This window comes from Lineus longissimus, chromosome 8, assembly GCF_910592395.1.
Source record: "Lineus longissimus chromosome 8, tnLinLong1.2, whole genome shotgun sequence".
NCBI classification, from domain to species: domain Eukaryota; kingdom Metazoa; phylum Nemertea; class Pilidiophora; order Heteronemertea; family Lineidae; genus Lineus; species Lineus longissimus.
In genome coordinates, this window is record NC_088315.1 from 6880831 (window position 1) to 6896428 (window position 15598).

The window sequence follows — 15598 nt, forward strand, 5'->3', positions numbered from 1 at the left end:
CTCGCATGAACTAAACACACAAATTTACGCAGCAATAATGCTCTGAACAAAATGCCGTAATGTGGCGATTTGATAGTAAAAAGTTTCGTGTCAGTCGTTATATATGAAACCCTGCTTAATAGAACGGTGAATATTTATTTCGGTTTTAAAATTGTTTGAAGGCCCAAAATTAACTTCGCTTCATATCATCATCTGCACAAAAAAAACCTCTGATCACACAGCAGTTTTCCATACGCTATGAAAATAATTTGCGTAATGAGTTCCAAATGACAGAGACAGTTGCGAAGAGACAACACGCATACTGGAAACCGAGTGAATATTATTATACTCACAGTTTACTATACGTATGACCCTCCAAGGTAAAAGACACACCAGAAATAAGGCAGCATCCTTCTCGGCTGTAGACCATATGCCTTGTAGAAAGACGATGTCCAGAATGAGAGATGATACCACCACGAAGGAATCAAAGATCTGGAAAAAGTTGAGAAAATGTGTAACTGTACCGCCTATTTATTTTGCGAGTTCTGCGAAAATAATCCTTTGAAAACGAACGGAATTTTGGATAGGTTCTTTGGATAAATCGTAACCAAAAAGGAAATTTAGCGCTGGACCCACTGCCCCAAGAGTTTGGTGAATGACTATTTTGTGAGTCATATAGGCTTATCATGTTTTACAAAGACACTTGTTAGGGTTATCCTAGTGTGAGAACCATGCAAGTGATTTCCACGTATCCACAGTGCATGCGAATGATCCGCAATTTACCCTCTGCTACTATTCACGGGGCTGGATAAGCAAGCTTTATCCATACAACACGACAGGTTAAGAGGGCAATTCATCTATTTCTTCAGACCTACCTCCATTTTTTTCTTCAAGAAGACCTCTCCCACGCACAATCCTTTCATAAATTTCTGTAAAATAAAGGTCAACTTATTAAAAGTATTCCATTTTGGTTCAAAAACGTACTATCTGACAACAGTAAATTTGAGAAATTCGATTACACTAAACCGAAGTTTGCAATTAGTTGCTAAGGGTATTGCAGTGAAAGAGCCCTGTTTTTGTTTACAGTCCAATCAGCTGAACAGAACACACCGACCTTTTCCCTGAACTCTGCCCTTATCCAAGTCTCCCAGATGGCTAAGGGCAAACAATTAGAGGTGCAAATGTAACATGTCACATCAGATCAGAGATGTGAATGGTCGTTGGGTTAGGTTTGCTTGGGTTCATAGTCGGAGAGTGTGCAGATATATGAATCGAATTTAAAACAACGTCTTTGTTTTCAACAGAGCCTGTCGATTTCTACTCATTGTCAATGCATTCGCTTCGAGTTTTATCAGCGTCAAAAAGATAAAGAAGAAGAGGAGAGACCAAAAACAGCCCAAAGAAGAGCCACAGATCACCATGAAAGTATTTTGGACTCGACTAGTTCAGAGGGAGGGAGTGCCTTAAGAAAATCAAAAGTGGCCAGGAGAAATTCTGATCAGCCAATATCATAGTCGGGGTAGGAGGGGGTGGAAGGAAGGAAGCAACCTTCATATGACTTACCTCTAACGTCATCAGCGTCAATATACATAAGCTTGCAAGATGAAAGGAGTGGGCTATTTCCATCATTAGATGGTCATGATGATCACAGACACACTTATCAGTAGAATTACCATCAAACACACAATCACAAGTTGTCTTATTCCCAAGTTTCGAATCGGAGTAATCCGTTTGATTGGGTTCGTTATCACTATACATAGATACATTAGGCACAGTATAACCTGTGAGACGGACACCATGGCCGCCATTATCCCGAGAATTGCCACCATCTTCGTTTACAGCACCACCTCTCGGTGGATTTGTTTCATGACTTATCACAGCGGCAGTGTGAGGAAGGGAGGTAGTCCGATGGTTCGAAGTAGCTCCAATAGGGGTGGTTACCCTTGCATTTATCCTCGGCGTAGCTGAATCAGAACCAGTCGGTAAAGTATTCCGTGAACTTTGAGACCTCCCCTCCCCGGACGTTGAAAAAATGGGCGCACCAGTGACGTCATCAAACGTCTCCCTAATTCTACTTTCCCCTCGTTTTCGTTTTCTTCTATTCCGATGAGATGTGTCCCGTTTTCGTTTGTAATTCCACATCTGTCGCGGTAATCCAGATTCACTCAATAAATTCTCACTTGATGGCGCGTGATTCTCGTTCACTGGTGCCTCTCGCGCGATTTGCTTGTCATGCGTGAGCCTTATGTGTTGTTGCTGTCCGTGTTCGATAGCGTGAAGTAGGTCTTCGATAGTGTTAACTTGAAAGCTGTCTATAGATGGGTAGTCCTTACGCAGTATACCGACAAGATGGAAAAGGGAATCTTCGGCTTTAGCAAATTTTTCTGAAATGATTAAAATCACCAATAAAAAGGGTGTGTTAATAAGGAGAGGCACCCATAGTGCTAGAAATGTCATAAAATTGCATTAATATTGGGCTATTATTGGGTCAACAAGGAGATGTAAAAAGACAGGTGGTCCAGCATGTTTGAGCAGCTGAATCGTTGAGTTGCTGTATAAAGTTGGTATATTGTTTATCGACTTATCAAGTGCGAATCAAAATGGCCGAGTTTCGATACAGAATCGGAATTCCACTCAAAACCGGCAAAGATTAAAAAAATATTCAGCACTTCTTTCAACAGGATACTGTGAGAATATCAGCTAACCTTATTCAAATGAAACTTGACCGCAGTAAACATGGAACCATTCCTCCCGACGAAACTACGAAAAGAATTTCGGCGCACTCACTGTAACAAGTTTTTAACTACGTGGCAATCACATTGATATTCCTTTCCTTGAAAACTTAGTCTAAATTCAGCATAAGTATTCTTGGATCACCGTAACATGATGTACCGCAAATCAATCAAAATGCACTGAAGTTTCAATATCTCACCTTGAGATCAACTCCTGATATCTACGATCAGTTAATAATGAATACCGTAGATATCATTAACTGCTTTGTTATGATGCGTTGAAGTTCAGAATGAGCATGATATCGTTGAAGCTATCGAAATACACCAATCCTAGATTTTGAACCGAGTGTGATTCCAAGGACCGAATTTTTCGTGATTGTTGTGAATGGGGATGGTTCTATCTTGAGTTAATGGATGCCTTTAGTTTTGTTGCATCTGTCCCTTTTAGTTGCGGTTCTGCTGTTATTCTCAGCGAAAAGCTTCTAAGAGTCAAAACTTCAGCTTCTGTTAACCCCTTCCTGAGCGTAAAGCGTGGTTATTACCGTGATAGGTACGAGGCGACCTCCTGAAGCCATATATTACCAAGTCAACAGGGCCCCGATTCCTTTGCGGTCATTGGTTGCTGAAACGGAACAATTTAACAAGGCGTATTCTGCCACAAATATCACTACACTTCCATTGCTTACCTCTTATGATGTAAAGGTCTATCATGAGCTGCCCTATAACCATTGCGGCGTCCAGGACTACCAGGACACAGATTATTATCAAGACATGGTGGCTGTTGAGGAATCGAAGTATCCGGCGTCTGAGACTGCAAATAGAAAAACAACAAAAGTTGTAAACTACTTGCCAACTAAAACCCTTTGATGGATGTGACACGCCCAAAAAATGACATGAAGTATATAAAATATCAAAGAAGTATGGAAATGTGTAGGACAACGGCTCGTTAGGTCACCGCTTGTTAACATACTTCTGAAAATGGCAAAGACAAATTAAAGATATGTTACAGAATTGAGGACATTGTTTTCTAACGACTCATCCCAGCCAGGCTAGGGATGATAATGCTGAAGGCGTGTGATTATATCACTTTTTCTTTATCGTTGAAGAAAAAATACCACAAACGTCAGAGCAACGAACAAGAGAATGTTTGTAGGCAGAAGAGGTGAAATATGGCGGCGGGGGGGGGGGGGGGGACGGGGGCTACGCAACCGGTACGTGTGTTATACATTTGTGAACTACATGCCAGAGTAGTTTCACACGTATTCCTCATCAGTGGCGGAATACACAGTAAGGTACAGTGATATCATCCGCCAAGCGATCACAATACGGCTACCGCTAGTGTATCGCAAAAATAGACTATGACAATCAAGCACAATTAACTAGAATGACACCACACATTGGGGACATTACCGTTGGACAGGGCCTAATTTCTTCGGAGGCAGCGTTATCGCCGGTAGCTCCTTCACTTCAGCATTGCCCTCCCCAGAATCCTTCTCTTTTGCCTCATCTTCCAACTGGGTATCCACAGAGAAACAATCATCCAGTGTCGCGCTGACTATGGGAGTTTCGTCCTCTTTGGTTCGTATCAGAACAGACTCCACAGAAGAATTACTGCCGTCCATTTTGTAAGTTATTTAGTTCTAATCACTGTCGATGCTCTTAAATACCATTGTTGGTTTTTAGCATGATAATTCGTGACAGCCTAAAAGTAATGCAATATTTTACTGCACTGTATCACATTCAAGAGGAATTAAATCAGTGATGAAAATGTTATGATGTTACGAAATACGCAGAGAAAACTCATACCATGCTGAGACTACAGAATTCTTTAGCGGCTTTATACTTGGCTACGAGGAAGCTGTCAAAAGTTAAAATACACTGGGCAAGCCTCGTGATTCGCCAACCGATCGCAGCAAAACTTCCTGTTTGAAATGTTTACATCGTTATCACAAAGTATGAAAGATAAAACCGATTCCTGTAAAATGAACAGCATCCTGAATCTTCCATCACTATATTGACCACTTGAAAGAAAACTTCAACGAAATGATTTGCCGGCCAATACCAGTACCTTAATACGGAGGCTGAATGATGTAGCCAAAGTTAATTCGATACTTCCTGCTCCTAAAATATCGAAGTTCCAATGAAATGAACACGATGTATCACGTCCGCTTCAACAAGTCTGTCGCCATTTTGAAATCTATATATAAACAACCAATGCGTACCCTAAATTAATTCATCGAACTGTCGGCAGAGAAAAGATCAGAGTACGAAATTGCTGATCATCTTAAGTATTTACTTTTAGGAAATATAATCTAAAAAACATCATCTATCGACTAGGTCACGATAATCCGTTAATCCGAACAGTTGTACCACGGCACAAAACACTCAAGTTCTATAAATATACGTTTGTCTGTTGCCGCTTTGGGCTTCTGATTTGAAAGTTGATTATTCCATTCGTTGCCATCAATTAGGTACATCGCCCTTTCATCAATTCCAACGAGTAGAATCCATGATGCCACTGCACAGTTGACACTTGAATATTCACCAACGAACACCAATTTATCATGCAGATTTGTGAATACAGAACGTCTTTAAATGCCTTTCATTTCATTGAAATGTGCCTAACATTCTGATAGCCAGAATGCTTCTGAGCCACATGTTACAGCGTACACGAGTAGCGCCACGAATGCGTCTCATCCAGAAAGTCGTACACCATTGGAAGCCTTATATGGAACGAAAACAGCACGCAAATAGAATGGCGTCTATTAATAGCGTTACGCATTTACAATCGTATTCCTATTATAGTTGTAGCTTCCTTTTCGAGATTTTCGACTCTTCTGCAATGATTCAAACTCTTGGAAAATATCGAAAATACGTGTACTCCGTAAGCTGTAAGCTGTTTTGCCAAATTCAACAGTTTTTCCTATCATCTACAGTATATGACTCCTTTTTTAGATTTGTACAAGTAATAATCTTGAATATCTCCTTATCTGGCAATCTGAAAAAAAGATGTTCCAATTTGGCTAGTTCTTGTTTCGCATTAAGTATTATGATTCGTCATATAACACACATTGTTTTCCACTGCCAGACAGACAGTGAATGAACTTCGTCATATCCGTAGAGACTATTAGTATATATAATTTGTCTTCACGCCCACCACGTTGTACAGTTATCGATATATCGAACAAAATCATGTGTTGTCGCAACAGAATTCCAATTCATCTACTAACTCCTATCAAATTACTGATTCCATTCTTCCAACAGGCGTTTCGGTTTCAAAGATCCCTTTTTGTTCACCTCTACTTTGTTCAGCTCTTTGGACATAAATGGGTGTATCCGTGTCTCTAGTTAGAGAATCTAATATAACTAAAGTCAAAACAAAACCTTACTGATCGTGTAGATGCCTTTGCGTCAAAAATTATATTTATCAAGTCAGTTTCTGCCCTCTCTTAAACATTAAAGTTTCATTCCTTTGAAAGTTATTATTAGGAATAAAAGCAGATAATGTTCGTTCCTCTTCGAAAGATGTCATTAAATAATGTATTCTTCCTTTGCATCGTATTCATCAAGTAAGACTCCTTCCTCTAATCACGAACTTGTACTGTAGGATTCATTCCTCTTCACAATATCACATAACTCAATATGAAAGATCCCATCTTCTTACCACCAACCGTATTGTCATGCAAGAGTCCTTTCTCTTTAAACATTATATGAATCAAGTAAGATTCCGTCCACTTCACACAATCCCATTATTCACTTAAGATCCCTTTCTCTTTACATAATCCAATTATTGATGAAAGATTCCGTTATGATCGGAAAATGAAATTTATCATTTATCGAAATCGTATTGATTATGGAAAATTCTTTCCTCTATCCTACGAGAAATCAAATACAGAAGATTCCATCTCAATAAAGACTACGCGGATTTTCTCAGCTGGTAGCATATGCTCCTCAGTATGTGGATCCAATGATGGCGCCCACAATTCACGTAGGCCTCATGGAGGAAGGCACCCTTATTCCACAATGTCCACAAGTAAGATAAAACACTTGAAATTCAATATTCAAATTAACATTTTCCCTATGATTTATCGTATAATCAGTGTCCATATGTAACAAAATCCTCAGAATCCACAGAACGTGTTCTCCATTCGTTGACTGCAACTCCCTCTCAGCTCAGCCTGTCTTTTCCATACCGTTACCAACACAACCTGATGTCATCCGAATCTAAGGAGACGCTCCAGCAGCCGCGAGCAAGGCACGTAGCAACGTCTTACATAATAGAAAAGCCAGAATAGAACATACTAATGTGTGGTACTGTCACGGCGTGTCTCTTTTGAGTCAATGTACCAATTACCGTAGTATTCCAATTATGTTGTTATGATTGAGGCATTCCTTTTAGGCTATAAGGCTATGCGCTTACTCCTTCTGCATCCTTGCCAATGAGTTCGCCTTCTTATAGGAGCATCATTGGTTTATTTCGTTCCGATGGAAAAAGCTTTTACCTGTGTGGGAAGACTTGAAATACCTCTTCGCTGTTTAGGGAAGCGCTGCTTTGGGAATTGGATCGGAATAGGGCATTGTCTAACTGACGACTTGCAGGAGCTGTGACATTTCTGTAAACAAACCTCGCAAAGGGCAACAAGTGTGAAATGTTTGGAATGTACTGAAGATCCAGGCTGGAGATGCACTGTAGCGTGTCAGATTATAAATATTTACGGAACACCCATCTTATGGAAACACCCATCTGTCGCATATCGAATTATCTCTCCTCAGAAATGAAACGTCCATGGTTGTGCCGGTACAACAGATTGCTTGCATTTTTATTTCAGCATTTTGGTCAAGTGATAAAAGTCACACCAAAGTTCATATTCATACCAAACCAATCAACAACAAAAAATTAAAAAACAAGCTTCATCCTTGAGTGTTTTATCTACTCAATTTTGCCTGGGGGATGGGGTGATGTCCAGGTGACAACTTTCCGAGGGGGTGACAGTTCTGTAAACAAATTTCGCAAAGGGTATTTAGTGCAGAATGTTTGGAATTCACTACAGCATATCAGATCTCAAACATTCATGGAAGCCCCATCATGTGGAAACACCCAACTCTTGTTTCCTTTAAAAATCATATTTTATTGTTGTAAAGGTCAAACGATCAAGAATGCACCAGAAGATCCATCAGTTTCCCTTTTCCTCTTCATAGTCTTTTCAGTTTTCAGTAACCAACCATGTAGGGTACCATGTTCATTAGCAACCAATTCAAGTTATCGTGGTATGCAAATACTTCAATTTACAACCACTTTCCTTTATCACAGAACCGGTGAGTCTCTCAAATGCAGCCAAGCAATCGGTAACTTATCCACATGAAGTGCCCACTCACGTCACGTACAAGAGAGTACCGGGGAAAATCAGAGCCACTGATCATTACATTTTCATAATTATCTCATGTTTCCATCTAGTTTAGTGATTTTATCAGGATATCGATTGAAACTTTCGATCAATAAAGGTCAGGTTCAGCTTCGAACTAGAAATGAAGTTATGTCGATTTTAGGTCACCGTTGAACAATTTCCGTGCACTTTAAACATTGCTTCATATTCTCGTGCGTTTCGACTTATCGTTGTCAGATTCTAAAATGAGCCGTGAGCAGAGATGAGGATGGACATTGTCAAAGTCATTTGATAAAGGCAAGTATTAATAAAGACTAGTCTTTATAAAATCTTGATAAAGGTCATGGATTGCAAAGATAGCTGAAATGTGTGTGGGGGGGGGGGGGGGGGGGTCCTCCAGGTAATTTATAAATCAACAGTGTTGGATGTGGTGTCACCTTGGTATCATGTGCAATCCTATTCTTTTTCCAGTTATTGCCATGGAGATTGATTTTCGTTTTTTATGTCAATCTAGCTGCCGACAAGTGAACTTTGGAACGCGTTATTCGGCCCTACTCGATGAATAGACTTGTAATTAACAAACCCAATTGCAAGGCGTTGGAAGAGGCCTAACTAACGTTGTATCACATGCAATCCGATCCCCATACCGATTCTAATGTAGCCATGGCGACATCTCCCAATGGTTTACATTTTCGAATGATAACCTTTTCTCATACCGAAATGAAAGGATGTTGTCTTCATTCGAACAGCGTGATGTCAGATGGAAATTGTGTAACTATCTATGTGATAGACGCGAGATTCACATATACGCCCGTTTTCTTATGCGTTTTATCAACGCACCGGGCATGAGGTTCTTATAATACGCTGAACTGTGGGTGAACACGACAGGTCTCATGCATTTCTAGCAAAAGGTTTCAGCTTGAATCACCTGGAAATCGGCGAGTTAACGCCATATTTCTATTTCACTAATGTCTCAGTTGGGGTATTTAACATTCGATATTTTGGACAAGACCTATTTCCCTACAGTAGGGCTCATATATTTGGCAATATAGGTATTTATATATTATGATTGTTTATTGCAGAATGCTCTTAATATGGAAATCGTTGAGAGCAATTCCCGATAAAAAAAAAGAAAACAAAAAGAGAAAGTTAGACCCGACAATTGATAAATAACCTGTCTTAATGTGGCATCTCTCCGTTTGCCTGAGATCGACAAATCATAGATTGAATCTACAGCCATCGGCAACATCATTACCATGGCGACTCATCGAAGTACGCCATCGAAGCAACTCTAGACCTGTCACACAGCCAAGACCATCGGATGTCGCCTGGCAATAGACTATTGGTTTTTCGACATAAGCACAGCACACGCGGCTAAATATAACACACGCGTCCAGGCACTTTACACTGAATATCGTCATCGGATGACGTCTAGTCTCAGCAATGACGTCATTGCTCCAACCCTACTCCTTCGCAACCAAAAAGCCCTAGAAACCAACGCGTTCTCTCTCTGCTATTTACGCTGATAAGATATCGGTTTTCCGTAGCTGAATGAAATTCGTGTGCTACCGCTATACTCGCTAATCATAATGCCCCTCCCACGTCAACCACGGCTGGTATGCTTGCCGAAAGCCATGGGTATTTTCACTATTAATAACGAGGTGGCTTGTGGCGTTGTAGTCAAATAACAAGCTTGTGTTTCACTGGAAAGGCTATAGGGTAATGTTGCTGATAATGATATGGATTAAATGAGAAATAAATTGATCCACGTGATTTTGGGCCGCTATGCCAAGACTACTGGGCCGATTTCTTCGAAGTTTCGTTTTTCTTAAATCCGATTTTGGAAAACAAGAGGATAGTTAATTCATTAACCATGGCAACGAAATATTTTTTTCTCTATGAGTGCATGGGAATCAAGTGGACATTTACTTTCGAAGCCGACTATGGGTCTAAATATAAATCGTCGGGGCAAAAGAGCTGCTGTCAACTCCGGAAGACTGTATTAAATAGCGATAACAAACTTTTAATAATGTATGGCATGACGTCAACAAAAATGCCCCAATATCTCGAGTAAAGAGTAAAGTTTAGTTTTTTCTCGAAAAAAGAGAACAATTTTGTATGTTACAACGCGGACTTCTAATTGACAAAATTGATGTCGTAAGCGACGACGTCATGACTGTCTTGATGACCATCTCAGTGAATGTGGATTCATAAGATGTTGGCTGGTGCAATTTTGAGGCGTTTGACCAGTAACTAACAACAATGTATTGGTACTCGTCTTGCATATGAAGTCACCTATTCCCGCCTTAACACCTTAACACGAGACTATGGTTTCCCTTTTTTTCTCGTGCATCTCCACGCGAAACCAAGTGAGTTTGACTGAGAAGCTACAAGTCGCCACAACCCCTAAATCACTGCTATGACATCTATAGGAAAATTGCCGTAGCGCTGCAGTCTCCACGCCTGATCGGCAGTGCAATGGGTAAGCAGGATAGTGGTCCAAACGAACAACCTGCGGCAACGAAACAGCGGAACATCCTGGTGAAAACCTTGAAACTACACGGTCTCCGAACAGTATTTAAACGGGGACTGTTCCTCGGACACCATCATAAACCCTGTCTTCTTCCTTTGCAAGACGATTGGAGAGTGCATGTGTGCTGCAATCGGAGTCTTACTGTATAATCCACCAATCAGCCACTGACATCTGAGTCCAACGCAAATTGATAAAATGTTAAAAGAGAGATGTGCTGGGAAATGATTTATTGAGAATGGTTGATAAGATCTCGTCTGGTGACCTTTTTATTGGGAATTGGTTGCGGAAAAAGAGCAATCTAAAGTATATCTGAATTTTAAACGCACTGTCTGTTATTGTGTTTCAATACGCGTTGATTTTGATTTTCTGTTTGCATCCGGCCTGAAGGCGCAATACATGATCTCACAAATCCAGCGATCGTGTGCCGTACAGTAAGGAGCCAAATCAGGGAGAGCGTCGTTAAGATTCTAGCCGGTTTGTTCATAAACAATTACTTGGTACAGTCATCTGAAATACATGGCCCTCAGAAGCTGTTGGTAGAACAGGCTTACTGCTGCGATATGGCACTTTCGTCTCCGGAACAAATACATTTATTCATAAATGGATCACTGCGGATGGAAGTCAAACTACCAGAAACCAAGAAAGTTTCTAAATTCACTCATTTTCTATTCTCTTGGGTCTCCCAGCCTAGATGAACCAGATACCTACTCCATGACTGTTCGACGTATATCATATATGTTGTTATACCCAAGCGTGTGATAAAATGGAATGGGATCAGAAATTCTGTTGCATAATTTACTTTACATATATCACGTAGACACATGGTCTTATCAAGTCCACTGATTTTGCAAGAGAATTTTTACTGGAAGTCTCCTTGATTAAACTTGCATTCGTCTCGGTAAATATTCAAAGTGGCCCTACAGTGATTTGGAACAACCGAAATAAGGGTAACGGAGGTCGCAATTAAAAAAAAGAAATGCCTCATTAATTTAAGAATGCTTCATCAATCGAGATATAGTTCTCATCTAATATTGACAAGTTGATGAAAAAGGAAAAAAAGTATTTCAAAACAAATTAATAGATCACTGCCTGATTTCTTCCGCCAATTTTCATTCTCAAACTTGCTGTGCACGCAACCGAATTACTCCTGTATTTGTTTGATAGCTCGTAACAACATTGACCTCTGCCATTTAATCTCAAGCAGAGCCAGGCGCAATTTGCTTCACCATTTTAAAATGTGTAATTGGACCTGAAAATACGATACGATACTACAAGACTGGGTTTCTCACTAGAGTTACGCAATATGTAATTGGCTTTCCCATCTGCAAGCGACGTGCTGAAAATGTCAACCGCAAATAATAGGGTTATAGATGAAAATAAGGTTGAATGTTGCATATCATTATGACGCAATTTCACACCATTGTCTTCTATCGATTACTTTTCGAAATACTCCACCCCTCGATATTCAATAAGAATTGATTCAGGTATTAAAGAGAGCGACTGTAATGGTGCTGTAACAGAAAGGGTTTATCAAATCTTAAAGAAACTAATAATTCAACGAATGTCATCAAAAGAAGGCGGTCAGTTGGCTGACACACTTCCGATGTACCCATGACTGATAAATGTCCAGCGCCACTCCTTTGTCCTATTGCCATGTTTACTAGAATTGACGCCCAAGACACTGACCCGCCATAACCTAATCTGACGTTCATCCGCAAACGCGGAGATATGGGGATACATGCAGGAAACCCAACCTCAAAGTAAAGCTCGACGGTCAAATTGTGCAATCTATCAAAGATGATGGCTCAGGAAGCGACCAATTTCGCACCGAAGGACAAGGCGGCTGACAGGTATCCGAAATACGCTCTTGCTCACTATAACATGTTTATGATTGCCAGAGTCAGATTTGAGGTGGTGTAAAGCGTTGTTTGCTGTTCATTTTTTTTCCAAACTGAAATGGAATGGCAACTTAAACTGCCCGACTCCATCTGCTTGCAGAATCCTTAGGGATGTTCCCGGTATATCAGCCAGAATCAGTTAGCAATGGAATTATCCAACTTTGGCCAGTGAAATAAGATTAGTGACAACGGCACAAACTCGTTACCGGCGACTATAGATACTTCAAGGTGAACGAGGAGGTAAACAATGCGCGAAGGCTGCATCTAAAAGGATGGCGTGCCAACTGATTCTGTCATTCCTTTTCGTTAGTTTAAGGTCCGCACGCAGTGTTTTCTCAATAGATTGCAATTTGTAACTCTAAGCCTTTCTAAGCATTTAAATCTTAGATGGAATTATTATAGCCCACGCATGCACTGGCCACGTCAAGGGATCGCTGTTGATAAAAACGTTTCATTCTTTTCACAAAGTAAAACTTAGTTGAAATTGAGATTGAGGCAGAATCAGTGGGAATGGGTTGAATGAAGATGGGTTCAAGCTTCGAGGCGACAATTCGATCGAGTATAATGGAGTGTTATCGAAAGGAAATGGACGTAGGGTAATTGCTGTGGAGGTCAAAATATTCCCATGGGCTACGGTAATGGATACTAAATGGGTTTCTTAAGCAAGTTTATCACTCGATCAGGAGTCTCTTGCAGCATTTTGACCAAACACTGGCCTTTAGACTAGAAGAGCAACCAAAACACTTTCGTTCAATTCTTATCGCAACATCTTTTTCATCAGACCTTGCAACATCCTGCGTCTACCCGCGCACTTGCAAATTAATAAGGAGGAAGAGGAAGTTCTTCCTGTTACTACTGCCTTTACAATAACCACCATTGATAAGTGCAAATTAGATTTCTTAGAGGTCGAACAAAGGACTCCAGATTCTCGTCTCCGAATCGAATATCCAACAATACTGTACATGTATGCCGTCAAGGGATACCTTATTGAGATAAATCGAATGCAATTGAATAAAAGTCCTTTCTCGTCCTGTCAGCAACAGTACTCGTCGCCCTCACAGGAATAAAACCTTTATCTTTACAAGGCATCAGATGATACGTGTTCAAACCAATGAGTTTTAAAACAACCGTATCCATTGCATCCTTACGGGGAATTTTTTTCCGCTGCATTTGTACATCTTCAGAACATTGCTGATACATGTACATGTAATTCCTCTAACCTGTATTGCTATTTTTGCACTCCAACACTTCGACACCCTCGAATCTGTGCAGTCAATATGTATGCTGCATTATTTCTTTTGTACATCTCTGGGAAATTGCCAATAATTTCTCTCACCTGTATGGCTTTTTTGCACCTCAACACTTCTACCCACAAGAATAATGCGCAGTGTATGTTGGAAATAGGAGCGACAAGTTGTATTTGGAGCAAACTGGAAGTAGCGAAAGCATGATTTCGACCCGACATACCTATACTCTGTGCACATTCGAGTATGGCGAGGGCAAAAGCATCATTTTGATCTGATATACATATGCTGTGCACATTCGAGTGTGTCGAGTGCAAAATAATCATTTCGATCTGATATACATATGCTGTGCACATTCGAATGTGTCGAGTGCAAAGGCATCATTTTGATCTGATATACATATGCTGTGCACATTCGAGTGTGTCGAGTGCAAAGGCATCATTTTGATCTGATATACATATGCTGTGCACATTCGAGTGTGTCGAGTGCAAAGGCATCATTTTGATCTGATATACATATGCTGTGCACATTCGAGTGTGTCGAGTGCAAACGCATCATTTTGATCTGATATACATATGCTGTGTAGATTCGAATGTGTCGAATGCAAAATAATCAATTCGATCTGATACATATGCTGTGGACATTCGAGTGTGTCGAGTGCAAACGCATCATTTTGATCTGATATACATATGCTGCGTGTCGAGTGCAAAAGCATCAGTTCTTTCTCACTGTTATACACATTTTGTGCACAATCGAGTATGTCAGTTGGAGCGACAAATCATATTGGCCACCAAACTCGGCAACACGTGCCATCCCTCTTGTTCTCCCCAACCACTTGAATATTCAAATGGAGGTGTCGACTCAGATGTCAGATTTGACGATATGCGCCAATTTCAATTACAAGATCACTGATGAACACCCGCGTTAATTAGCTGCTTTATTATCTTCTGATTACAATATTTCCTTTTGCAGTTTCCTTTAATGGTCATGTAGGGGAGAAAACCAACTGACGTATTTCAACATACCTTTCTATTTTCGTTACCTGTTCAGGTTCCTTTTGTCGGAGTTGCTGCAGTTTTGCTTTCCTGGCATTTCTGTTATTGATGTTGTCCGCTATTTTCATTAACTCCATTGATTTCGGTTCACATCTTGCCACCACTTGAAATAGAAAATAGGCGATACAATTAGTATTTGAAATATACTTGATTTTGTGAACAAAAACGGTATACACGAGCAACACTAAACTCTTTTCTACTGAACTTTTCCCAAATGTAAGACACATATAGTGTATCTTTGTCGAAATGCTACAAGAGCATTAGTAAAGCGGACAATTTTTTATTAAGACAAATCAATACGATCATTTTGTGACGACCAACAAAACTGTTGTGGGACTGGATTTCAAAGCGGTCTCGACTTCACAAACGAGGGATGACAGAGATGACGAAAAGAACATTGGATACCGCATGGTTCAGGAGAGAAAACTCCGAAATCAAAAATTGTCCGCCGGCAATGACAACCAGACTATAGGGGACAAAAACTCCGGAACAGACAAAAGACGGACTGGGCACCGGGTATGGACGCAGCAACAGCCAAATGAACACCACCACCTCCAACCCCCGAGAAAAATGCCCGTGTAGCAAGTGTCCCCATATGTCACCTAACGAACAAAGCATCGATGATTGAACGCCAAAGCTGTCCTGTATGAGCTATCAACACTTATTAAATATCACTGACACTGTGTATTTTACCCACGTAGGTTTGTGATTTCCCCCGAGTGAAAATGGCACGCTGATAACACTCGACATCAATCAAGTGTGAGAGCAAACCT

The 15598-nt window shown here is 40.4% G+C and overlaps 1 protein-coding gene across 4 annotated transcripts in view; it reads right to left on the bottom strand.

The window, feature by feature from the left end:
• LOC135492405 (uncharacterized) overlaps positions 1-15598 on the bottom strand; it is a 72434-nt gene that overhangs the window by 7275 nt on the left and 49561 nt on the right. For 3 of the 4 annotated variants that reach the window (XM_064778872.1, XM_064778875.1, XM_064778876.1), the window contains 5 exons: positions 14796-14928; positions 3398-3522; positions 1543-2363; positions 855-908; positions 333-471 (listed from right to left, as the gene is read on the bottom strand). In XM_064778872.1, coding sequence (XP_064634942.1) covers positions 333-471; positions 855-908; positions 1543-2363; positions 3398-3522; positions 14796-14928 — 1272 coding nt within the window. Of the gene's footprint in view, positions 1-332; positions 472-854; positions 909-1542; positions 2364-3397; positions 3523-4121; positions 4436-14795; positions 14929-15598 lie in introns of those variants that run through there. The other variant, XM_064778873.1, reaches the window with a different exon arrangement.